This window comes from Epinephelus lanceolatus, chromosome 1, assembly GCF_041903045.1.
Source record: "Epinephelus lanceolatus isolate andai-2023 chromosome 1, ASM4190304v1, whole genome shotgun sequence".
In the NCBI taxonomy this organism is placed as follows: Eukaryota; Metazoa; Chordata; class Actinopteri; order Perciformes; family Serranidae; genus Epinephelus; species Epinephelus lanceolatus.
The window spans coordinates 36,911,027-36,935,497 of NC_135734.1; the positions used below are offsets into that span (position 1 = coordinate 36,911,027).

Here is a 24,471-nt window from a genome sequence, read left to right on the forward strand (position 1 = left end):
TTTTATGGCCTTTGGATTAATAGAAAAACAAACTGAGTCAATGTCATTCTTGACCTCCTTTGTGACCTGTAAATTTACATTTGTGAATGATTTAATTACATTCAAGCACCATAAATTAGAATATTTTTAGAATTAAAATGTGTTATCCTTCAGGCTGCCTATATGTACATTTTTTAAGACATTTTAAAATGTTAATCAATATGGCTGTTAATAAAATAAGTTATTCCCCTAAAAAAGGTTTCGCAAAATGGCATCTACTTTTTTAATATTTTAAGCCGGGTAAATGTAGGAATAAGAATGAAAGAAACTTAATCTTGTTAGTCATCAGATACTGATTAAGGAGAAGCCAATGCCAAGTTGTTCCCAAAGTGATGCCATTGTGAGATTACATGCAGTATTGTCATAACATCGTCTTAGAAAAGAGCTCGCATGGATTTATTGTTACTGTGGCTATGAGAAGAAAAACAATAGCATGCACTGGAGTAAGAGAGGGAAACAACTGATGAGTAAACCTCACACCATAGGGGATTGTAACAGAAACCATTGCATAATCCCCAGGTGTCACTGGGATGCTGTATTGTAATAAATAAGTTAAGACAGTGCCAGTGGTGGAATAGTGCATGTATTGTCTTGACACAAATAGAGAGAGACTTGACACTGGACAACATTAACATAAATATTACCCAGAAATTATCATTGCATATCTGACAAAAATATCAAAGAATGTAGGAAATTAATTATTTAATTGAATACTTTTTATAGCTTATTAATAGATTTTATAGCTCACTTAGAAAAAAAGCATATCATTTTGGTTTAGAAAGCTACTGACTATTAAAAAAGATATAAAAAAAAAAGTAAATCATGACGTAGTTGGGTTTGTCTTTTCAGGACATGTATAGCAAATGGCACAATTTTTAAATGTGGAACATTATTTTTTTCCTTGTCATTCCTCTTTGAACGCAGGTATTTATTCAAGGCAGCAATCTGTATCACTTGCAAGGGCCCATGCTCTCCTCTGCTCTATCATACAGCCCTGACTACACTCAAGTACTGTACTTCAATACAATTTTCATGTACTTATACTTAAACTTGAGTATTTCCATTTTATGCTACTTTATACTTCCACTCCATTACATTTTATAAGCCAATATTATTTTACTTCACTCCTTATTTTGAAGCTGTCGTTACAACATACTTAGCAGGTTCAGATTATTAATGCAAAATTTAAATGACCTTTTATAAATCATGATGTAATATTATTATAAAGTAGTTGAAATTAGCTCCACTGTTGCAACATCAAAGTACACATTAATTCATCACTAATTATAATTAAGTGATGTAATGATTCTGTAATGAGCAAGTCTGTACAAAAAGTACTCTTACTTTGGGTGCTTTAAGTATATTTTAATACCATTACTTGTGTACTTTTGCTTGTGTACTGGAGAGCTATTTAACAAGGGATCCACTACAGTAAGATGTATTTTGGGATCAAGGGAGTATGCAACTTTGCACCCTTCATGATTATTTGATGCTGGACTTTGTGAGCTGAAATAAAAACCTCCATGTTTTAACCATATCCTGTCACACTGACTGAGATTTCTTAAAACCTGAGGTGGAGGTGGTCCCCACCATCCCTGGGTGCACCCTGGCATCACCCACCACCACCCTGTCACCCTCCCCGCTGGGTGGCTATGCAGAGGCAGTGACGTCACCGGGCTGTCTCTCGCTCCCTTCCTGCTGCATCACAACAGCCGTTAGTAGCTCGAGTAGCACTAGTGACCGGGGGGACAGGATATCCACAGCTATATTCATTGATAAAATAACTCCGTTGACGTTGCAGCACTCAACAACATCCTAACACGGGGGTAACGGACAGGAACTGGTTGCAGTGCGATAACCCCGCTCCAGCTGTTGGGATATGGCCAGGCCGGAACAGGTTCTGCTCTTGGAGCCTCAGCACGAACTGAAATTCCGAGGTAAGAGGGGAGGGCCCGGCTCGGACGGGAGGGGGGGAGCTGCCTCTGCCAACGGGGTAACGAGGGGGGGGCAGGCCAGTGTTACGGTAACCAACCCGGGGAGAAGCCGGACTTCACATTTTGACAATATTGCTCTCGTATGAAAAGAATAAGAATGCTCTGAAAGGACGGCGGGTCAACTGACAGCTAGCTAGCTAGCTGGTTAGCTAGCTGGATTAGCTTCCGACGGCTAACCAAGCTAGCCAGGCCCTGTCACACATTTCTGCTGCAGCAACTGCATGTAAAGCGGCTTACAAGTGTAACACACCACACACATGTCCGCTGTGAAATAGCAGCCATAACAAACACGTGAGAACACAGTCTGCCCACTGACTTCACAACCTTTCATTGCACACAAGCTACAACATCCTTAGCAGGTCTAGCTAGCTAACATTAGTTCGCTCTCTGATTGGCTGTCTCGCTCTGTTGGCCAGCCAGCTGTCATTTAATAACTTGACAGCTCACAGGACCAAATAACTGGGCAGCCTCTGCTACTTAATATGTGTTAGCCACGGGTCATCAACGTGCCCACCATCCTGATCGTTCGGGCTTTACAATCGCCAATAGACATTTTAGTGAAGCTCGGCATTTGGCTGCAAGATGTCACGTTGCTTTAGGCCCAAATAATGTTACATAAACACATATGCTACTCCCTTTTGCAACAGATTATAGAGATCCTGACACCGTTTGAAATATTGAACCTTGAACTCTGGATTAAGAAGCTGAATAGTTTTATACTTTATATTTAATTGCCTAAAGGAAAGCCTCAAAACACAGTCAAACTTATTTTACTCTTATCGTGTAGCAAGTGGTGTTTGGTTCAAGTCAAGGAAACTATACCTTTTGTATATTTTCCTTGGTTTAAGCATCCCAAAAGATATGATTAAAGAACCAGCAATACCAAAATATATACCACTGTTTGTTTGTGGGATGAACTTTGGCTGTTCCCCCAAAACTGTTTTGATAGCTCACAATACACTATGGATAACACATTGGTTATACTGTGTTTTTATGTGAACTGTCAATTTAAAGTAGCATTATACTATTGTTCCTATGTACAGCTAATGTGTTACCTTACTAACCTGTGTTATTTATTGTGATTACAGTGTAATGGCACATTAATCATGCATTCAGCACCTTATAGTATATATAGTAATGAAGAGTCTGTTGGTGTCAGGCAGACAGTGAGCCTGTAGATTGTTTTAGCAGTGATTTACAAGGTGCCCTGATATATAAATAAATATGGGGCAAAGCAGAGGTGATAAATGCCACATTACAGTTTCCTTTACCAGGTTTGTTATTTTCTCTTCTCCACCGCTTCAGGACAACTCAGAGTGTATTTTAGACTAATGTACCACAGGCAAAAAGAGAAGCTGTGATGAAATTGTTATAACTTTTTAATCTTGCCTGTTGTCAGTGTAACCTGTGGGGGTAGGTCTGTTTCACCAGTTAGAGTGTAGGAAAAACACTGGCGTTATTCAAAATTTTCTCACCGTAAAGAAATACCATGAAAAGACCCAAAAGGGACAATGTGTTAGTCTGTCTGTCAGTGCTTGTTCAACTTCCCTGCACTGTCTGTGACTCTCAGCCTCATGCCCATTATTTCCTACTGAAAAGACAAATCTCAAAATCAAAAACACAGGCACAACTATTGAGAATTTTGGGACTATATTTATTCACAGATTAATAGGCATTGTGAGTATTTACAGCATGAGAACAATGTGGGATTGACTCAAAATAAACCAAGTTCATTGAAATAAAAGAACATGTAACACAGTGCAAGGGTCATTTATATATTTTGAATAGTTTGGGAGGATTAAGCTATATCAGGCTTTACACAAGCGATACTTGTTAATAGGATCAATTTGTCGTCGGTTTTGGTCTTTTCATGGCACTTGGCAATAAAGAAAACTAGAATATCACCAGCTTTATCCTTTAACTTGTAACTTAGCTTGGAGCAGACACACTGTTCCCGTGGTTTCCTGTAGTTTAACATACCTTTCACACTGATTTATAACGGTGATGAAACTATTGACTGGAACTTTGTTTGAGGTGCTCCATCATGTGATTTAAGCCAGTCAGAAACGAGCACCATAGACATATATGAAGTGTCAAATCAGATGTGTTGATACAGGACACCAGACAGAAGGAACTATGTGTCCTCTCAGTATAGTAGATACCACACATCACATGACAATACTGAGGCCCTAAGGTATATGTAGGCAGGCATTGTGAAACCTCAGGAAACACAGAGTAGGTCTGTTAGTAGCAGACCTGTTTGGCCTGATGCTACTTAAGTGTTAGGGGCTGGACGTCCTCAGTTTTTATTAATTTTCATCTTCATCAGGGTAATTACTAACAAACCTCCCTGCTCCTACTTTAAATCTGCTCTCCATAAAATCTAACTTTGAAAGACGACAGCTTTAAATATTAGCTCGTCATAATACTTTTCAACTGCCGTTTGTGGTTTTTGTGAGTTGGATGCTATCCCGAGAAACTTTCAGGAAGTAGTAGATCAGGTGTACAGTAGTCGGTGGCGTGAGTCCCTTTCATTAAAAGCCTTCAGAAGTCAAGCCAAGCTCTGAGGGTCTGAGTTTCCTCTCTGTCTTTGCTCAAAGAGGAAGGGAAGTGTCAGTTGCTCTGGATGTTTGCTGAGCTGAAACTTTATCTTGAATCTGGTGTATGTGCTAATTCTGAAATAGCCCCATGTTTTCATGCACAGTGAGCCAACCTCTCTCTTTCAACCGCTAAAGGTTTTGCTCACCATAATCGCTACCATAGTGGCCTAATTTGTTATTTTGTTAGAAAACTATACTTGATTAGAAAACCCGGTCTGCTGGGTTTTGGGGGTTGAAATAATAGCATACAATCACATGTTAAAATGTTGTTTGGATGACCGGAAGTTGGCAAACAAATGGGTGCAGTTTCAACACTTTTAAGAAGTCATGAGTTGTGCTTTTCCTAAGGATATTTTCACAAGCAAAAACATCACCAGACAGTGTCTTAAAACTCAAATCAACCAATTCAGATATCTACTTACAGACTGTTGGGTCTTTAGATCTTTATATACAGCAAAAATAAATTTGGACTTCTTTCACAGACATTGAATAATTCATGAATAATATTTGTTTTATATGGTTTTTAACGATACTGTAATGCTCCAAAATGAAAACTTAGTTTCCATTAGTCCGACTGATGTAAAGTGTGTGGTATTGGCACCATGTCCGCTAAGTTTGGGAAGTCATACATTCATTCGTCATGGCCCCTTGCTTGACTTTGAATTAGCTCTGCTCTCACCAGAGGTACTGGAAAAGCACAGGAGTGACTAACGTTTGCCAGTTAGCGATCAGGATACATTTCGCTATGCAGTTTCTGGAGTGTCCGGTCAATAAAGAAACTTTTGCCAGAAATAACAGGAATAAATTAGGGACATGTAAAACTGTGGTTTTGTGAGGGGGGCGCTTAAGTAATACATGTAGAATGAGATTTGTTGGAATTTGCACCCCCTCCAATACTTGTAATGTGCTGATAGTATCAAAGACTCATTAGACTCTTGGCTTTCTCCAGGGTCAATGCATTAGCCAGATTAGGTTTAAGTTCTTTTTTACAGTGCTCATGCAAGAGCCCTCATATCCAACAGATTTGACTTTTCTGTTAATGTCATTACCACTTAAGTGAAAAGAAAACCTTACACCAACACGGAGGTCGCTTGTGGCTGGTATTGAATATGAGTGCAATAACTATACTTTTGAATTTATTTGGCTCCTCTGAATCACTGCTTCTGCCACATCCTATATTCAGCAGTTCGCTGTTGTGCTTATTGATGGCCGTTTAAACAACTGAGCCAATCAGATCTTTGATCTTTGAATACTTAACCCACAAAATGCCCATTTGTAAATCAATTAGTCATGCCATGTGAACTTGAATTAGTGAGGAAAACTTTGTTTCTCTCGCATGCCTCCACAGACAGTGGCGAACTGTATCAAAACATCTGTTGACAGACTCTCAGACAACTCATGCAGTATAATCCAAGTCTCATTTATCCAATTATATTCTCAGTACTTCCCAAACACATGCGTTTTCTTCAAAAAACCTCAGCACTGGAGCCTGGCTATAAAGAAAGCACAGATACGTTTTCACTTTCAGTTGTGTGTGAGTTTGTAAATGGATGTTTTGATATAGTATTGCTGTTTTAAACGTGTATCCCAGTCCATCAATTAATCAACATGTTTGCTGCTTTCTATGAAGGCACTGGAGTGAAGCTTTCTTCACAAATCAAACGTAATACGGCATGACTTCTCGTTATACAAATGGTCAGTTTGTTGGTGAAGTACTCCCTTAAGAATGGGGACGCCATCTTTCTGTGCCAAAGAAAAGCAATTGTAGAGGAATGAAATGTAGGAAATGGAGGGTTACTGCTGATTCTTCTTTCATTTTTTGAACCACTTATCCTCTTAGCAGTTACAGGGGCGCTGGAGCCTATCCCAGCTGACATTGGGTGAGAGGCAGGGTACACACCCTGGGCAGGTCACCAGACTATCACAGAGCTGACACATAGAGACAGACAACCATTCATGCTCACATTCACACCTACGGACAATTTAGAGTCACCAATTAACCTGCATGTCTTTGGACTGTGGGAGGAAGCCGGAGTACCCTGATTAGTTTGATCCAAATAGTACTTTGTCTCAAATAGAAAACTGCAAACATTAGGGTTATGTCAAACTGAATGACAGCGTGAAAAACTATGGCATATCAATCTGAATATGAGGCTAATCTGAATCAACCTGTTTTGAAAATTAGCATCAAAATTAGCATGTCAGCCATATTGCATTATTTTGGATACGAGAGATGATGTGGCACAAGTACATGTACTGTGCAAGTCTGAGTCAGGAACTGAGTACACTTGAATATCTGTTTACTTATTAAAAGTAAAATTATCATTGCTATAATCAACAACGTTACTGCATATTTCATATTTTCCTGATATTGTGCAGCCCTATTGTACAGTTAGGCAATAACGAAAGAATACAGCAGAGGAAATTTAGGGGTTTTTGGAGGTGGTTTCAGAACTGTTGAACGGCTGTGAGGGACCAAGGGCAGAGGGGTGTTGTATGCTGTGAAGCTCATGAGGCAAATTGTGATTAGTGATATTGGATTTTGTAAAATTGAATTGAATTGAAATGAATCTAAGGGATTTCTAGAAAAGATAACGTAACTCTTCTGTCTAATATCTCCTTTGTTTAGGTAGTGATTGACTATGGGGTGGGGCGATTCATCAACGTAAGCAACGTCATAGCTTATGAAAAGACACCAAACGTGCAAAAAGTGTGTCGGTGTGTTGCAATAAAGTAGGCGAAAGCGTGAATTCCTCCAGAGAACGAGCCTTCTCACACGAGTGCAACTGCAGCACATGGACACTCAAAGTGAAAGTATCCTGGAGCGCTTTGTCGAGACAGCAGCAGAAAGCACCGTCCTGTTTACTTTTTGTCCCCACCCAAGTATGATATATTAGGATTGTCAACAGGTGTGTCAAAACATAGGCTAGACTTTCTCTGGTTTGGGAAAGACTTTAACAATAATAAATGAGCCAATTTATTTGACAGTTCGGATACAAGTAGTTTATACAAGTGCAAAGGAGAACAACAAAAGCTGAAACAACGATGTAGACTAATTACATTTTGAAAATTAATATAGAAAGTTAGTGCTCCATAAAAACCACTTACAATCTAGTGCTGCAGTCTGGATGAATAACTCACTTAACCTTCGCTCACCTTTTAGATTTGGCACACTGTTATTGTGGCTTTTGTTGTTAGGGGTTTCTGCATTATTGACAAATCTGTGCAGCTTAATGCATCCGGCCTTGTGAGAGCCTCAGAGATATGTGGCCTGCATCAACAATGATAGCTGTAATTGGTTGAGGCCAAACTGCATCAGCTATTCTGATCATGGCAGAGCAGCAGCAGAGGTCTGGGGTTTTATAGATTTGCACACACAGTTTACTCTTTAAAGGCTCTGGTAAATTGATGCTAGATTTTTTTCTCGTAATCAAGAGGACATTAGTAGTCGAAATCAGTCTAGAAAGTAATGTTAAACAAAAACGAAAAAGCAGACGGCTTTGTTTGCATCCTTGACATATTTACAATAATCCAGTTCTCACCAGGGTGTGTTACTGAGACGCCATATTTTGGGTTTTAATGTGAGAAACAGACTGGAATTGTTTATCTTGAGGACAGCTTCCAGTCAAACTTATTAAAATATGCATTTGTTTGATTGGCGGTTAAACCCTGTTTATCTAAAACGTCAGGTCAAATGAAGAAAATATGCAACAGAAGGTCCAAATTGTGGGCAGTAAAATGAATTTGTTATAATTAAAGTCACATCTAGTTAGGCTTTGAAAGACCACATTTAAATATGCTAACATGCACGTCACATATTTTTAATAAGCTTTGCCCGCTGGTATTTTAGTGATTTTATTTATTTTGAAAAAGCTTAGATTAGCCTTTCTCTGCTGCTCATATACAATATAAGAGTGGGGTTTTGTAAATTCCGTGTTAAATATTTGGCAGACTGTCCTGAAATGTGGTTCTCTGTTGTGACATAGCTTTTCAGTTTAAATTGTACCATATATTACAACAAAAAAAATTAAAATTTCCATACATTTACAGAATCAAATGAAACTCCCACGTTACTTTCTCCCTTGATATGTCAGTGTAAAAATATAACGTTTAAAACGTTAAAAGAGCTTTGTCTGCCTGAGCTTGGTTGTTTATGTTTCTTTTTTCTCCTTCATTCAGACTGGTGCTATTTCCGCAGCAGCGGATGATGGATTTGCATTTTGATGGCTTTGCATTTTGATCGGTTGACTAAGAGACACTCATTTGCCTTGATTATGTCACTCTCTGACTACTCAGCTCACACACATTATGAGTTTGTCTGAGTTTGTATGCTAGTGGCTGTTTTATTCCGTTCATGTGTCATTTTCTCTTACCATTTGGCATTCAAACAATTTATGTGACAAATAGGCCTGGTATTTTGAAATTAATGTGTGTGGTGTATGAGATCATAACTCTTAAGAGTGTCAGAGGCCAACATCAAAATGAAAATGGCTCTCCGTCCAGTTTTAATTGATGTTACTATGATTTATTGCCATTTAATTTGACTTGTGTGGTCATAAATTTTGTCTTTGCCTCAACAGTCTTTGATGATTATTTTTACTGTTTTACTCCTGTTAAAATTAAGTTGTCAGTCTCTGGAGGACATGAAAAAATCTTTAGAAGATCTTCAAGATGTTTTCCTGAACTATGCAAAGACAGTCTTGTCAAAAGCAGACGTTTTAAGTGTCCACCTTATCTTCCCTCTTCTTCACAGGTCCATTCTCAGACGTGGTCACCACAAATCTCAAGCTCTCAAACCCTACAGACAGGAATGTGTGTTTTAAGGTGAAGACGACAGCGCCGCGCCGGTACTGTGTGCGGCCAAACAGTGGAATCATCGATGCAGGCACCTCAATCAATGTCTCAGGTAATGATTGAGTGAGTGGGACTGAGCGCAGGCCATTAAAGTAATTATTATTAACTTACAGTATACTTAAACATGTTGCTGCTGTTGTGGCTGAAATGATTAGTTCATCACAGGGAAAAATAAGTAATAACATTTAAGTCTTTTCTCAGGTTCTCAAATACTATGTGTTTATGTTTTTTCTGAATACCACTTTGGTACTGGTCAAGCAAAGCAAGCAACTTGAAGGTAGCATTTCTGGTAGGGTGTAAAAGGTATCTCTTTAGCTTCATAGACCACATGATTGATATTAAAAAGGATCATTTTTGTAGCCCTATTTGCTTCAGTCATGATTTAAGATACCATGACATGTCTTTTTATTTTTACCTTGGTTAAAATACCAAGCATCTGGGAGAAGGAACGCAAGCTATTGTCACTCTATCGTCCTGAATAGGTTTGCTCTCTTTACATAAATGCACACACCGCTCTTTTCCCACTACCCAGTCAGTATTCCCCTGTCCTCCTTCCCCAGTCCTGCCTGGCAGGCCTCATTCCCAGCCGTGCACTCTTGAGGGAGACAGGTACAGGCTAATGTTTCCACACTGTGCCACCTCTGCCATTTACAGCCACGGACTCATTTTACAACCTCCCCTATCTGGTGTCAACAACTGCAAACTGTGTCACTGGGGCCTGCAGTCAGCAGTGGGCGACAAATCAGCACAGTCCTCTCTGTCAGTCACCTTCATTTTTCACCCTTATTAGGCTGCGAAAGGTCACAGGTTTGAGTCTCAAAGGGAGACTGCTTTTCTGAGAATGAAGTCACTATAGGCAAACATACAGTAAAGGCATGGTCTATAACCTGTTTCTGTTCAGTCTGTCTTTAGGGAGAACTCAGAAAGTGGTGTACTTAGCAGGATAACAAGTGGTTGTGGGTTCTTATCTTGAAGCCATAGTGTGCTTTTAAATTGAGCACACGTGAAGTTACTTTGATGGAAAAGTCTGACTCTGCTGTTAGCTTTGTTGCACCTTGTAAGACGGGACAATTACACCTTGAATGGGTGTGCTCCGAATCCAGTTGGGCATGGTTAACACTATATTTTAATTTTGCATGCAGAGCAGCACATGGCGCTTAGCCTATGCAACCTAGAAACGGTGGTGTGGTGGTTAGCACTGTGGCCTCACAGCAAGAAGGTTCCTGGTACGATCCCGGGTGCAGAGTTTGCATGTTCTCCCCGTGTCAGCGTGGGTTTTCTCCAGGTACTCCAGCTTCCTCCCACAGTCCAAAGACATGCAGGTTAATTGGTGACTCTAAATTGCCCGTAGGTGTGAATGTGAGTGTGAATGGTTGTCTGTCTCTATGTGTCAGCCCTGTGATAGTCTGGTGACCTGTCCAGGGTGTACCCTGCCTCTCGCCCAGTGTCAGCTGGGATAGGCTCCAGCCCCCCCGCGACCCTCAAGAGGATAAGCAGTTAGAAAATGGATGGATGGATATGTATCATATCTACGTCTCTAAAGTGCCATAGTTCTGATTAAACTTAAATTAGCTGACTTCGTTACTGGGAGGTGGAGGAGATGGGGGATGGCGTGACACCTAGGCAAGATAGCTGCCAAGCTGCAGACAGCTGCAGACCACTGAGACCAACAAACATCAACACCAGTTGTGTTTTAGCATGACATCAGCAGCATTTCCAGCTGTGATTGTCGCAATAAACATATTTGAAACGAAGAGTGAAGAAATAATGCAAAAATGCTACAAAACCGTGGTTAGCAGAAACGTACAATGCCAAAATTTACTCTTGTGATTAGGTTGGGGGTAAGTAATAAAGGTGGAAATCACAAGTTTCATTAAGATATGATGATGATATATCAATTCTTTGGGTAGTGATACATTTTTTGCTGATATCAAAAAATCTGCTACGATACGATTTTAATTAAGTTTCAGGTCCGGCAAACAATTATAGACGATATCAGTAAATTTGCTCATTGTCTTTTTCTTGCTGCTTACCATCGTCCACTAGGCCACTAGCACTGTTTGAATGTGTAGACAAGAGGTGTGCTTGGACAGAAATGGTGACACAGACGTGCCATGGGAATTTTAAAATAAAGTCGTATGTTAAAGATCATGATATGTGTTGATATTTTCACTTTGCATCAATGATAATGGAATGTTGATCATTGAATCAATTCAAATCAATGTATGGTTACCCCCCCAGAACATAAACAATGTAGACCTATACACATATTTCTTATATCTTAACCCTTTGGATTAAGCTCTTTGTAGCTTAATCCAAATGGTAAAGATGTTGTTCTGTCTTTAAACACTTAAAAGCCGCCAAAAGATTAAATCAAAGTTTACCACAGTATCTCCACTACTGTTTGATTATCAGCTGATAGAGATTCAAAGTCATACCTGCCACCTTGTATGCTGCCTGCCCTCCATTTAACTGGATAGCAGCCATATTTGGCTTTGTAACTGTGCTATGCAAAAGGAAATGTATTCAACTTGTTTGCTAGCCCTCAAGAATACATACAAAGTGTTTTTTGTAACACTGAATGCCAACATAACTTTTGTTTGTTTTCAAGGAAACTCCTCCTCCACCTTTAAGTGCTCTTTCTTCCTGGTCATAAAAGCTACATTACAGTTAGGAAAAAGAGATGACTGGTTGCTCTGTATAATCAAACGTAGATCAGAAAGTGTGTTGGGATGAACAGGAAGGCAATCCAGGCAATATAAGGAGAAATATATCAACAAGGAAGGAAATATTAAAAAGCCTTTATTACAGCGGCTAAATAAAGCTGTGATGAAGACCCACAGAAGGCTTTTTAATATGGTCTTCCTTGCTGATGTATTTCTTCTTATATTTTGGAGTGCCTGGATTGCCTTCCTGTTTACATTATAGTTAATTGATTAAAATCTCTGAGCACACCACACTGTTTGAGCTGAGGGGAAACAAACACTGCTTGGTTGTCATACCAACATTACTAATAAAAATGTTCTTTTTGTAGAGTTGTTCTGAATGTACAAAGAGTCATTCCCAAAATAACTTCACACTATCATTATTGAGGCATTCAGGCAAAAGTATTGTGTTTAGGTTTTGGTCTCCATCTCAGATGATTGCAAAAGCTCTGAAACTTGTTGCAGTCCAGTTTGTCTCGTATTTCCAGCCTGTAGTTTTTGACAAAGCAGCGTAAAAGCTACACAGGCATCCATTTGCATCGGGATGTAAGCGAACAGTCTGCCACAGGATACCTACAAACCCGAGATGTGTCATTTGCTGGCTCAGCTGAGGATACACACAGTGCTTTTGAAGCTCAACCCAGCTGTAACTGTATATGTTCAACGTAGCCATGACCACAGGAATGTTGCTGAGGTTGATTGGTGTTATATAGCAGCATCCAGTGGAAAAATATGTGGTGTGAATGTTTAAAAAAAAAAAAAGAAGAAGAATCATTGTGTCCACAAATATTAAACCTCTTCTGGGAGCATGTCAATGTTTGTCTGACATGTTCGGGACTTGTTATCATTTCAACTGGGGCAGATAGAAAAACAGTATAATTCTTTGGTTGCATGTTTGGTTGCATGTTATCTGAATTAGCTTCATTAGCTCACACTCATTTCTAGTCAGGAATACTCCTGTCTTAATTGACATCCACACTCAAAACATTTCTGCTGATATGCTATACGAGGTCTCACATTTGCCCACCGACTCGATTCCTACAACAGAACTTAACCTCAAAGCAGTAGCTGATCCCTGCAAAGGTGTGGTGGATTATATGCCGTCGACTCCTGAATTATTCCTTATCCTGAAATGAGTTTGCTCGTGCATAGTGAGTATGTTTTTCCCCCTTGAATTATATTGAATTAGATAGACCCAGGAGAGCATAATCAGAAGTGTGAGATCCTGCTACCCTGAGAAGCCTGAACATGAATACGTTTTATGAGACTTAGCTCTTACATCCTGGTGAGTTTTCCCTCCAGGCCTGTATCTCAACAGCGCTGGTCGACTTCACTCTCTTCCCCATTCCCACGCTATATTGTCTTGGTAGGTTTGCTGATCTTTAACCAGGTTTTTGTGTTGAGTAATATTGAACTAAGTACACAGGGAGCTCTCTTTTACGAGTAAGGCTTCTCTGAATCGCAGTGAAAAGGTCACCGCTATAGATCAGGGTGCAACAATGAGCCGTATGGTGTCATGTGTCAAATCGGTGTCGTAAGATTCACAGTGAACTGCACCTTGTATCTTGTTCTGAATTTGGTGATGAGTGCAGTGTTTGGGTCATTAAACTGAGATATCATTTTGTGTTTTTGGCATCTGTATCTTTAGTTTTATTATATTGTTGACACTTTTTGTTTTCTGCTATGCTGCTGAGAATTCACATTAAATGTATCATGAAGTCTCAAGTTTTATACTTTTATAAAAAGGAGTGACATAATACTTTGAAATGGAAGGCATATTCTCATGACACCATGGTTTTGAAGGGAATCAAGCCATGAGTTGTGTTGAATTTGAATGATGTCAATCACTTTATGAGCTGCAGTCAAACTGTCAAACTAGGCAGCGCTGATCAAATGTAATTCAAGATTCTGTTCCTGCATTGCCTATTTTTCACCTCAACTGCTTTCTGAAACATGTCGTTACTATACTGTGTATTGTTAAGCTATAAAATGAGAAAGTTTGTGACCTGGTTGCGATGTTAGAATCAGTCGACTGAAGCACAAAGCACTGCCCAGCACCCACTGTCAGGATCAAACTTTCTCATGTCACAGCTAAACAGCACACTAAAATATGTTGCTGAAAACACTTGAGGCAACAAGTAATTAGAATAATACCAAATAAAAGCATACAATAATTGATGACAACACAGGATAAAAACAATAGAAAATAACCAAATGAGACATATATAAAATAAGCAGTCTGCTAAAACTAATAAAAGGCTTTTTTGAAGAGATATGTTTTAAGAAGTGATTTAAAACTGATTCAGCAAGCCTCAGATCTTCTGGCAGGGAGTTGCAAGAAGATCTGAGCCCTTTATGTTCAACAGACAGGATAAAAGATGTTTAAAATTAATGGAACATATCGTATTTGTTAATGATGTGACCAAACGGAAGCATGTATATGCAGAACAACAGGGGGCCAAGGATGGAGCCTTGGGATTTTAGCAAATGCCATTAGAAGCACTGTGAGGAGGCAGAGGAGCATGTTTTCTGTCAAGTGTGCTGCTGTGTGGATAGTTACAGTTTCAGAAAATATGACAAAAGGTTATTTCTACAAAAGTTACCAACTACAGCTTAAATCCAGAAACAGCAGATTATTTTTAGTAGTTGATCATCAGAAATGATCATCAATTGCAACCCTACAGTAGAGAATCTTGTGCAGACCCATGGGTGGGCCTCTGTGAGAACTTGAAGGTAAATAGTTAAAGGTCATTCTGTAGTGAGCATCTTGTCTCATGGGACACAATTAATTAGTGACAGGAAGGGAAAGTTTTCTTACCTTCCTCCCTCACCCCTCTAATGGTTCCATTCATCATCAACAAGCAGGCAGGCGATTACCATCCTGCTTGACCATGTTGAACACAATTAGCCTCTGTGAGTTTTATAAATGATTGCCCAGCGTGAAGCAGGAATACTAAATCACGCCATTAGCAGGAGTAGCTTTATGTGAAGGTGTGTTCAAAGGCTGTCGATCAAAGATGATTTAAATCACCCCCCCCCCCCCCATCCCCCCCCCCGTGGCTGTGATTTTTCCATCTCAGGCTCTGGCTCAGGACCTTTTCCATGTTATTCAGTGTTGCTCAAAGAACCTACATGCCTTCCTGCCTCCATTCTCTAGTATTGTCCCCTTGGACCTGAGGTAGATGGCCGTGCAAATTGGGTCTGACTGAAACAGGACGTTCTCAATCTGTTCATGCCGTCTGTTTCTGGTTTGCGATATTGAACTGCCCTGATTGCTGTAATGGTGCACTACGTCTCTGAGGTTTCCCACTCTAGGGACAATTGGCATGTGCCATATATGAAAACCATCCTGATAGCTACACCGGCTTTGAAATTAGGAGGTCATTTGTTTCTAGTGAAAGCCAAAGAGTCACGCAGGCATTGCAGACATACTTGGTACTGATGTCACAATATGCCGTTCAATTACACCCTCATTTAAAAAGTCAAAGGAGAATAAGATCACCCATCAATAGCCATTTTCATCCCCTCTGCACTTCCACCCTTAACTTGAACACTGACATAAGAAAGTGATCATTGTAAATCACCGTTACAGCTTTAAAATACTTTCTCAGTCATTGGAATGACATCAAATAACACACCACTGACTGAGAGGGACTGATGTGGTGATGGGTTGAAGTTGTATTCCAACCCCACACCTGCTTTTTGTTAGAGCAATATGTAATGTTAAGAAAGAAAAAGACAGGGTTGGAAGCTGTTAGAAAGATTACCCCCTGGGGTATTTGTAGATCCATCAGTGTTTCGCCGTCATGGTAACACAAACTTAGAAATAAATCATCTCCACCGCTTTTTCCAAGCAGCAGGGGCGAGCCCAGAGCCTTGAAGACGTGGAGGACCTAGTTTACTGTTCGAGCAACACACATTTGATACTCGCTAATTCCTCTTTAATCCGAGGAGAGGACGCAGAGTTGAGAAAAAGAGAGAGACGGAAAATTGCTGACAAAGAGAAGTAACGGCTTAATTGCTGGAGTTCAATTCGTATTTGGGGCGGCAGATTTTACCCACAAATCATATCATGTTCTTGCAAGTGTGCTGCAGTTTGACTGACACTCACAAGACACTTTGTTTGATACGTTCACTTTTGTCTCCTGAGAATGGGAAGTGAGGATGAGGTTTTAAACAAGGGAAACAAAACTGAGGGAGTCACAACAAAACAAAATGAGTACAATAATCATGTGGGGACTTCCTGTTCACACTGTGGGCGCATGGGTTCAAGATTTCTCACTTACCAACCCCATTGTTTTCTCCCGATGTTTCCTGTTAATCCTAGTTTTAGGTAACTAAAGGAAGTAAATACAGTTTAGTAAATTAAATATGTTGCTATGTGAAGTCTGTCAAAACTAGCAGTGACTTTGTGGTAGCAGTATCATACATGACCTCGACTGTCATTTTGTGTTTCAGTTATGCTGCAGCCTTTTGACTATGACCCCAATGAGAAGAGCAAACACAAGTTCATGGTCCAGTCCGTGCTAGCACCTCCTGACATGACCGACATGGAGGGAGTGGTGAGTGTGTCTTCTTCCTAAAATCAATTTTCACCATCAGCATGTTTTTTAGCCGCTCTAAAAAATTGCTTTGCACAGAGATTGTACTCGGGTCAGTCATACAGCAGACACGGGGATCAACTCAGGAAGTAACTGTAAGGAAAGAAGCAGTCGATAGGCAGCTCCCAGCCTGGATGAGAGGCTGTGTCTCAGTGCGGCGCACAGCAATAAAAAAACACGATGAGCACAGTTTAGCCGTAACTGTGTGTGTGGTCTCAGAGTCATCCTTGCCATCATTGGCCAACATACATACTGTAAATCATCATTAACATGCCAACAAGTGCTTTGAGAGTTTGGTATGATACTGTGACTCACTCTCATAAAAGCACACACACACACACACACACACTTAATCAACCTGAGAAACGGTCATAAAGACCCAGTTAGGTTATTGTTTGAGCCTGCTACAGTAACAGAGGTTTGATTTGAAAGCAGGTTTTTGAGGTGGATTGTAGAAAGAGCACAAAAAAGACAGACTACAGTCGTTCTGGTTGTACATTTCTGTCCAAATCTCCCTGATAACTGTCCAGATGTTGATGAAAATATTAAAACAAGTCGACTAAAAACACAGCTACAGTCTGAATTTACTGATACACACCTGGCAGCATCAGAACTCCTCAACAGCACTTTACAGAAAACATTTTCACAGTTGCCATCATGAGACTGCATATTTTTTCTCCTCTAAACACTAGGCTGCGGACTCTTTATTCACACCACTGGAGGTTTGCCAGATTCAGCTCCCTCAACAGTCTCGTAGGCATAAACATATTCTAAAAGATTTAAACAATGTACTTTAAATGCTTTTCCCAGTGTTGAAGATAGATTAAAACAAGTATTATAAAACATACTGTAGATGTGCCTTTTAATATCTTCACAGAAACCATAGTTTACAAAGGATATACTGCCACAGACATGTAAACTGTTTAACTGTGTTAAAGTGTTTTACACACTTCAGTGTTGGGAAGATAACGTGCATGATCCTGGTTCAGTCTGTAAACTGTACACCTAAAATGTTCTTGTGAAACTCAGCTAACAATATTCTTGAGTGCAGTATGTAAAGTAATGCTTTCTTTAATTATGGAAAGAGTTGGTGTACGCTGGCAGAATACATAAAAATGAGGCGTTCAGTTAGCGATGTCTTCATCAAAGAGAGAAAAAGGCATGTTAGTCATTTAATAATACATGTAACATTGGATTTATTGGTGCCAGACAGTGTAAAAAATCTACTAATAAAATTCCTAAATCAAGACATTATGTAGGAATATGTTTAATATGTCAAAGGACTTTACACAGCCAAAAATTAATAAAGGAGACAGAAGGAGGTTTTTGTGAGCTCTCCATCCTCCTATGATGAGTCATTATCAACACTGTTGTAAATGGGCCCTTTTGCCTGGATTAAATTACAAAGAAATAATGTGACGAAGCTTTTTTTCTTTATTTTCGGTCCTCTGTCTCTCCAGTGGAAGGAGGCCAAACCAGAGGAGCTGATGGACTCCAAGCTGAGGTGTGTTTTCGACATGCCTGTGGAGAACGAGAAAACGGTAAGCGCACGCTGACACTCCGCTCCTCGCCTCGCCTCACGACGTCACCGTTTGTTGTCACTACAGATCGGATATCAAAGCCACTACAGGGAGCGATGTGTCACATTGCTTCCTGCCATTATTTTCAAACTCACACTAATTGGCCTCAGCAGCAGACAGTGCCACATTGTATTTCTAATCTTTGGTATGTCATTCATTATCTATTACTCTGCTTGTTTTCACAACATAATGATGACTTTTTATTGCTTCTTTCTGTACAGTGCAATATTTGTTTGCTTGTTAATATTTGTCTCAAGGAGGGGCTGCATTATTTATGGGGCGATGATGGTTATTGTTGTTTTGCAGCACTCCAGCTCTTTACTGCTCTGCTGTGTCTGCCTTCTCTTTCTCTCTCTATATCCTGTCCCATCTCAGTCTTTATCTCCCCTCATTGCTGTGCACTCTTCAAGTTTCTGCACTCCAAGTCCATATTTTTCGTTTGCATTCGTTCAGTCTTTCGTCTGATAAAAAGCGTTGTGTACAGAAACATGGCAAACTGTGTCAGATGTGTTTTATTGGTTTATTTGTTGTGAAAAATTGCAATATGAGACCAGATGGAGACGTCAAGCAGTGAGGATGATTTCTTGGTGCTGTCACTTCTTCTTTGGAAAGCATAAATGACGGACAAAAGTTTTAGAGTCAGTGTGTTGTGCAACAATTTCAGATAAAAAATACGGCCTTCTTTCTCTTTCTTTCTCATCGTCACTTTTTCTGTCTTGGTCATGCTGTTTCTCAGTTTTAAGCATCAATCTTCATCACCTCTCTCTCCTCACAGCCTCAGGCATCGGCAGCCTGTCAGAGAGCCACTTTGTTCACTCTCACATGCAGTTTATTATTGTTGTGAGTCTTCTCAGACCCCACGCAGCTGCAGAGACATTATCTCGTCATGATATAAGCTGAGTCTACTGGTTTCACGAACCTAAGGAGGGAAAGGGACCCGTGGTAGTTGTTTTCAATACATTTTGAGCTGTGCGATACATCCACATGGCTTCCAGTTGGCACTGTGCGCCGCAGAGTCCGTTAGACGGAGATAATGCTGATAGAAACCAGCTTGATCCGCTTATGAAAGGCACCCCTGGGTGAACTCTGCCGCCAACATGGAGATAGGGGGGTTAAAAGAGGAGTCTTTATGTTCCTGTACTGTATATGAAAGTCTGCACATCTCCAAATATAAACATAAAATTGTGACAGTGTACCAGCCAAGTCATCGGTCAGCATTGCCATGGAAACACTGTAGCAGCAAACAAACCAACTTATTGCATTTTAACTTGTCGCCCTGTTAACCCACTTACAGCACGACATGGAGTCCAACAAGATGATGTCGTCCAGCTTGCTGAAGTCAGACTCCTCCACGCTGCCTCCAAAGTCAATGAGCTCCACCCTCGATGATGGGGAGGTAAAGAAGATCATGGAGGAGTGTAAGAGGCTGCAGATGGAGGCTCAGAGGCTACGGGAAGAAAACAAACAGATCAGGGTGAGTGAGACAACTCGACTAACACAGTCAATTAGTTTTAACAACATTTTTCAAGACGGTAAAAGCACAGGTATCACCACAGTCTCAGTCTCACAAATAATAAATAATAACTTCAAACTAATTCAGACTCTGTTGGGTAAAACGTGTCCAAGTGGACTGGTGATTCGTTAACTAATTTAACTAAACTTATTGTTTGGATTAATCACTGCAAAGCAAACCTGTGTTGTGATAAATCGATCGGTAACCTCCCGAGCTGAACATGATGTGATGAGACACGTCAGATTCAGCTTTGTCGTTATCCATATAAGGGTGGTATACTTTATAGCAGTATGAATCCTGAATGGGTGATGCAGGATTTCATTTCACAATAATGACCCGCTCGCTGTACATTATCCCGACTATGAGCACGACTACTTACTAAAGAAATCACTAATTTGACACAAACTATTGGTTGAATAATAATTTTATTGATTTAAATGTCTATATTGTTTTCACTGAGCATCTTTGATCATAGCAACTGTCTGTTATTTATAGCAGCGGTCGGCTATTCAGAAATATTAGACAGCAGAATACCGTAAGTGACCAATCAAAATCAGGTATCCAACAAAGCCATATAATAAGTTTAAACACTCGTCTCACTTATTAAAAACATGTGGCCTTTGCTGTGTGATGAAGCAACACTGCCTGTGTTCCCTAGAGTTTAATAAGCCATGTATTATATTTTATTAATTTGTATTATAAAAATATAAACATAATCATTTCATAATCAAGACACTCACTGTTTTTAACGCAGCTTGAAACCCTGTTTGTGCGTTCAGATGTTGCTGCATAGATTTAAGTTAGTGTATTGAAATGAGAGGCAAAAAAAAACAACCACTGATTATATTTCTCGGGCATATTTGCATATAGTGGAAGTTACTGGTTATAGGTTACTGTATGAATCAATATGTCAAACAGTAATTCAGTATTTTGATTTTTTTTTTTTATTTAAGTTGGTTATTTTAAATGTGTGTACATGATGCATGTATTATGTACAAGAACAGTTATCAGTTGGTCTCCTAATTATTTTCTTGATGAATCAACTAATCATTTGGTCCATTAAATATGATAAACTAGTGAAAAATGCTTACTGTAATGTCCCAGAGAAGTTGACGCATTTAAATGTTTTGTTTGACAAACAGTCCCAAACCCAAAAATGTTTAATTTATTGTCAAACCACCAAATAATCACTCTTTAGATGTTAAAACCAGTTAATTTTTGTCATGTCCGCTTTGAAAAATGACTAAAGTAATTACTTGGTAATCAAAATCTTCCCTGGCTAATTTCTTGTCGCCCAACTAATCAATTCATCGACTATTCAGTCCCCCTCTAATAGGTTCTGTATGTTAAATCTTGTAGCGCACGGTGTAGTTCAAACAACTAATCTAATTTCAGGCCTAAATCAAAGACAGACTGACTGAGCAAAGAAAACTCCCCTTTCATCTCAATCATCAAAATTAACAGATGACATCACTGAACGTTCAGAGTCACACTTGGTTATTTTTTTTTGTGTCCTGATTGATGTTCACCATCAAGATAAGCAAATTAAGTGGAAATTTGATTCACACAAAGTGGTGGTTCCAAATGACGTTGCGGTGTCCCTCCACCCTTTGCTCTATTTCTTTGAATAGAGACAGTTACTCAAGATTGAGGTTTAGCATTAAGTGCAACTGCTCTGATCCATAATCAGTGGCAGACCTCAGCATTCGGAGCTCGTAAAGCAATTTTGCAAATCAATGAGTACGCCATCAATCACAACGATCAGTGAAGTAAGGTTTAAAAATTGGGTTTTGTTAAGGTTTGGTTGGAAATGACTCACACACACACAGACACACACACACACACACTACAGACAGCTAGGAGAAAGTAAAACACCACCACCTCCTCCCCTTCAAGTTCTTGCCAGAGGCAGAACGACTGTTGGCTGCTCCTGCGGCTGAGATTAAACTAACAGAGAGCCCCCCCACCCGCTGCTGGGAAATGAAGTGTGTTAAAGCCTGGCGCCTTCTGCGGTCCTCTGGGGATTTGGTCAGATGAAGATTTAAGCAGATCCTATTTCTTTGAGCTTGTAAATAAATACTGTCTTATCTTATCGACTGATTGACAAACTGACCGTTTCTCTTCCCAATGTCATCTTTTTGTTTTTTCTCTTCTCTACTTCATCATTCCCTTTCTTTCTTTCAATCCCACCACCACCCTTCTTCCTCTCTTCATATGCTTCCTTTCTTTCATCATTTCTCAATTATTTCTTTGTCACCGCTCTCTGTTTTTCAGGAGGACGATGGTCTGCGGATGAGGAAGAGCAACGTGATATCATCTCAGCACTCCTCAATTGGCATGAAGAAAGATGAGGGGTTTAGCGCCCGCACGATGGCCCTCATTATTCTCTTCTTTGTGGTGGGCGTCATTGTGGGCAAGTTGGTCTTGTAGATGGCAGCGCAGTTGGGTCGGCCGCAGCATGCTTTCAGGGGGATGAAAACAAACACGGGATCTGGGATTTTGGATCAGAAATGCCATATCCGCTGGGTGGGGGGTGGTACTAGTTTTGATTCAGTCTCATTTATGTAAAAAAAAAAAAAAAAAATCAAAGGTAATGTATGAGAAAATAAAGAAGAAAAAACGATATGAACAAACCTACTGTTACAGGTCTTGCCTCTACGTAATCATCACATAATCATTCTGGCCCTCTTTCCCAAAGTTTCATGTATATAGATGACTGGTTCTGTGGGGGAGGGGGGAATGGAAACATGATTTAATGCTAGTGATCCAGACCAATTTTCTAACACCGGCGAGGTAGTGTTGGTGCGACTGAGTCAGTTTGCAATTGTGTGAATGTCATTTTAGTGTATTGTTGTTTCTTTTTCTAAGCGATGGAGGCCAGAGCCTATGTATATGTATACGTAATCCCCCCCAGTGTACAGTATATCCAGGTGTTCCTTCCAGCTAAACCCCCTTTAAGGAAGGGACTTACCAGAGAGATGATTCACACAGTCGGGGTTACACACAGGGCTATCAAACTGACTCCTGCAATCAGAGGCTTTGTAAAATCGGCTCGTCTTTGATTGTAGAACAACCTTGATCACTGTAAGAAACACTATACCATAGGGGTTTTCTTTCCTCGTGTCGTTTTTATTTTCACTCTACCTTATTCCCGCCACTGGTCACTCATTGCTCACCACACCCCCAGTTGCCAGAGGGGGATGTTTGATTGCATGCGTTCACACACAAAGAGTGTTGCATCTGGACTTTTGAATCTAATTTAATTGCTTTTATAATGGTGATAATAATATGTCATTTGGCTGTAGGTTTGCACAACTACATTTTCAGTTTTTGTTTTTCTTTCTCTCTTTTGTGTTTTGTTGCATTTTTATGATTTTAAGTAATTATTTTTTGTTGTTGTTAGGGTTGAAGCATTTAAGAATATTGCAGCTACCAGAAATGAGCTCCAGATTTGTAGGATTAGATCATTTCTGTAAACGTTATCCAGATGAAAGGCTTGCCTTGTGACCTATTTGGGCAAGTTATTCTCAGGCCAAGATGGAGGTTTATATACAGTACTTTGACATATATACAGTATCTATATATACAGTATATACACTCTTAGAAATGAAGGTGCCATGTAGGGTTCTTCAGCTTGTCCCTATGGAAGAACCCAACATAAAAGGTTATACCTAAAACCATCTGTGAAGGTTTGACCCAGTACCCCACCTGAGAGGTTGTACAGAGAACCTTGTATGGTATAATGGATCCAACTAGAACCCTCTCTGGGTGTTCCATTCAAAATCTTTTCACCTTCTAAGGTTGCTAACCCAGGTCAGACCAAGTATTTGCGACAAGATGAGTTGAAACTTGCAATCTGCAAGTTCACACCAATGCAGCTAGACGAGACAGCGTATCATAAGAGAATAAGAGAATGTTGCAGCAAGCGAACAGGCCGTCTGCAGACAATTTACTGACTTGGCCAGCAGACTTTGCTACAGGCTCATTGGCTGTGCAAACGGATGACGTGCCTTACGTTCTAAAACCAGCCGCTGGTTACTTGACAAGCTGAGTCGCAGATCACACCATCAGCTGGTGTGAATCAAGCTGAGACCGGCCAGTTCACACCGCTGCAACTTTTCTCTCCAGATGGCTCTGTCTCGTTGTTAATCTTTGGTCTGAACTAGATTTAACAAGAATACACCAAGAACCCTTTTATATTCCATTAAACGTGAATAAACATTTTATTTGAGGGTCAGGATTTTTAACTCCTATGCTTTCAACAATCCTTGAAGAACTCTCCCCCATACAGGGTTCTTTATCGGGGCGTAATTCACTAGTTTGATCATGATATGATACTATATCGATTCTTTGGACAATGATGTGATATTTGCTGATATCACAAAGTCTGCCACTACACGATTTTGATTTGATTCGGTCAGTTGGTTACAGGAGAAGCTGCCACCCATCTTTGCTTTGGGCCATAAAAGATTAAAAGACCACATAAATAATTTTAACCGTATAATTGTAATTAAGTTTACTTTAAATTGACTCACACACATAAAGCAGCACATGGGAGGAGTTAGCCTTAGGGCTTTCTGATGGA

General features: G+C 39.9%; 1 protein-coding gene across 1 annotated transcript; it reads left to right on the forward strand.

The window, feature by feature from the left end:
• The first annotated feature begins 1,730 nt into the window (after window positions 1-1,730).
• LOC117256996 (vesicle-associated membrane protein-associated protein B/C-like) lies at window positions 1,731-22,485 on the forward strand. The gene is made up of 6 exons (XM_033626772.2): window positions 1,731-1,976; window positions 9,387-9,539; window positions 16,651-16,754; window positions 18,254-18,334; window positions 19,668-19,847; window positions 22,161-22,485. Exons 1-6 carry the CDS (start codon window positions 1,919-1,921, stop codon window positions 22,314-22,316), a joined length of 732 nt encoding a protein of 243 aa, XP_033482663.1. The 5' UTR covers window positions 1,731-1,918; the 3' UTR covers window positions 22,317-22,485.
• Window positions 22,486-24,471: the final 1,986 nt, after the last annotated feature.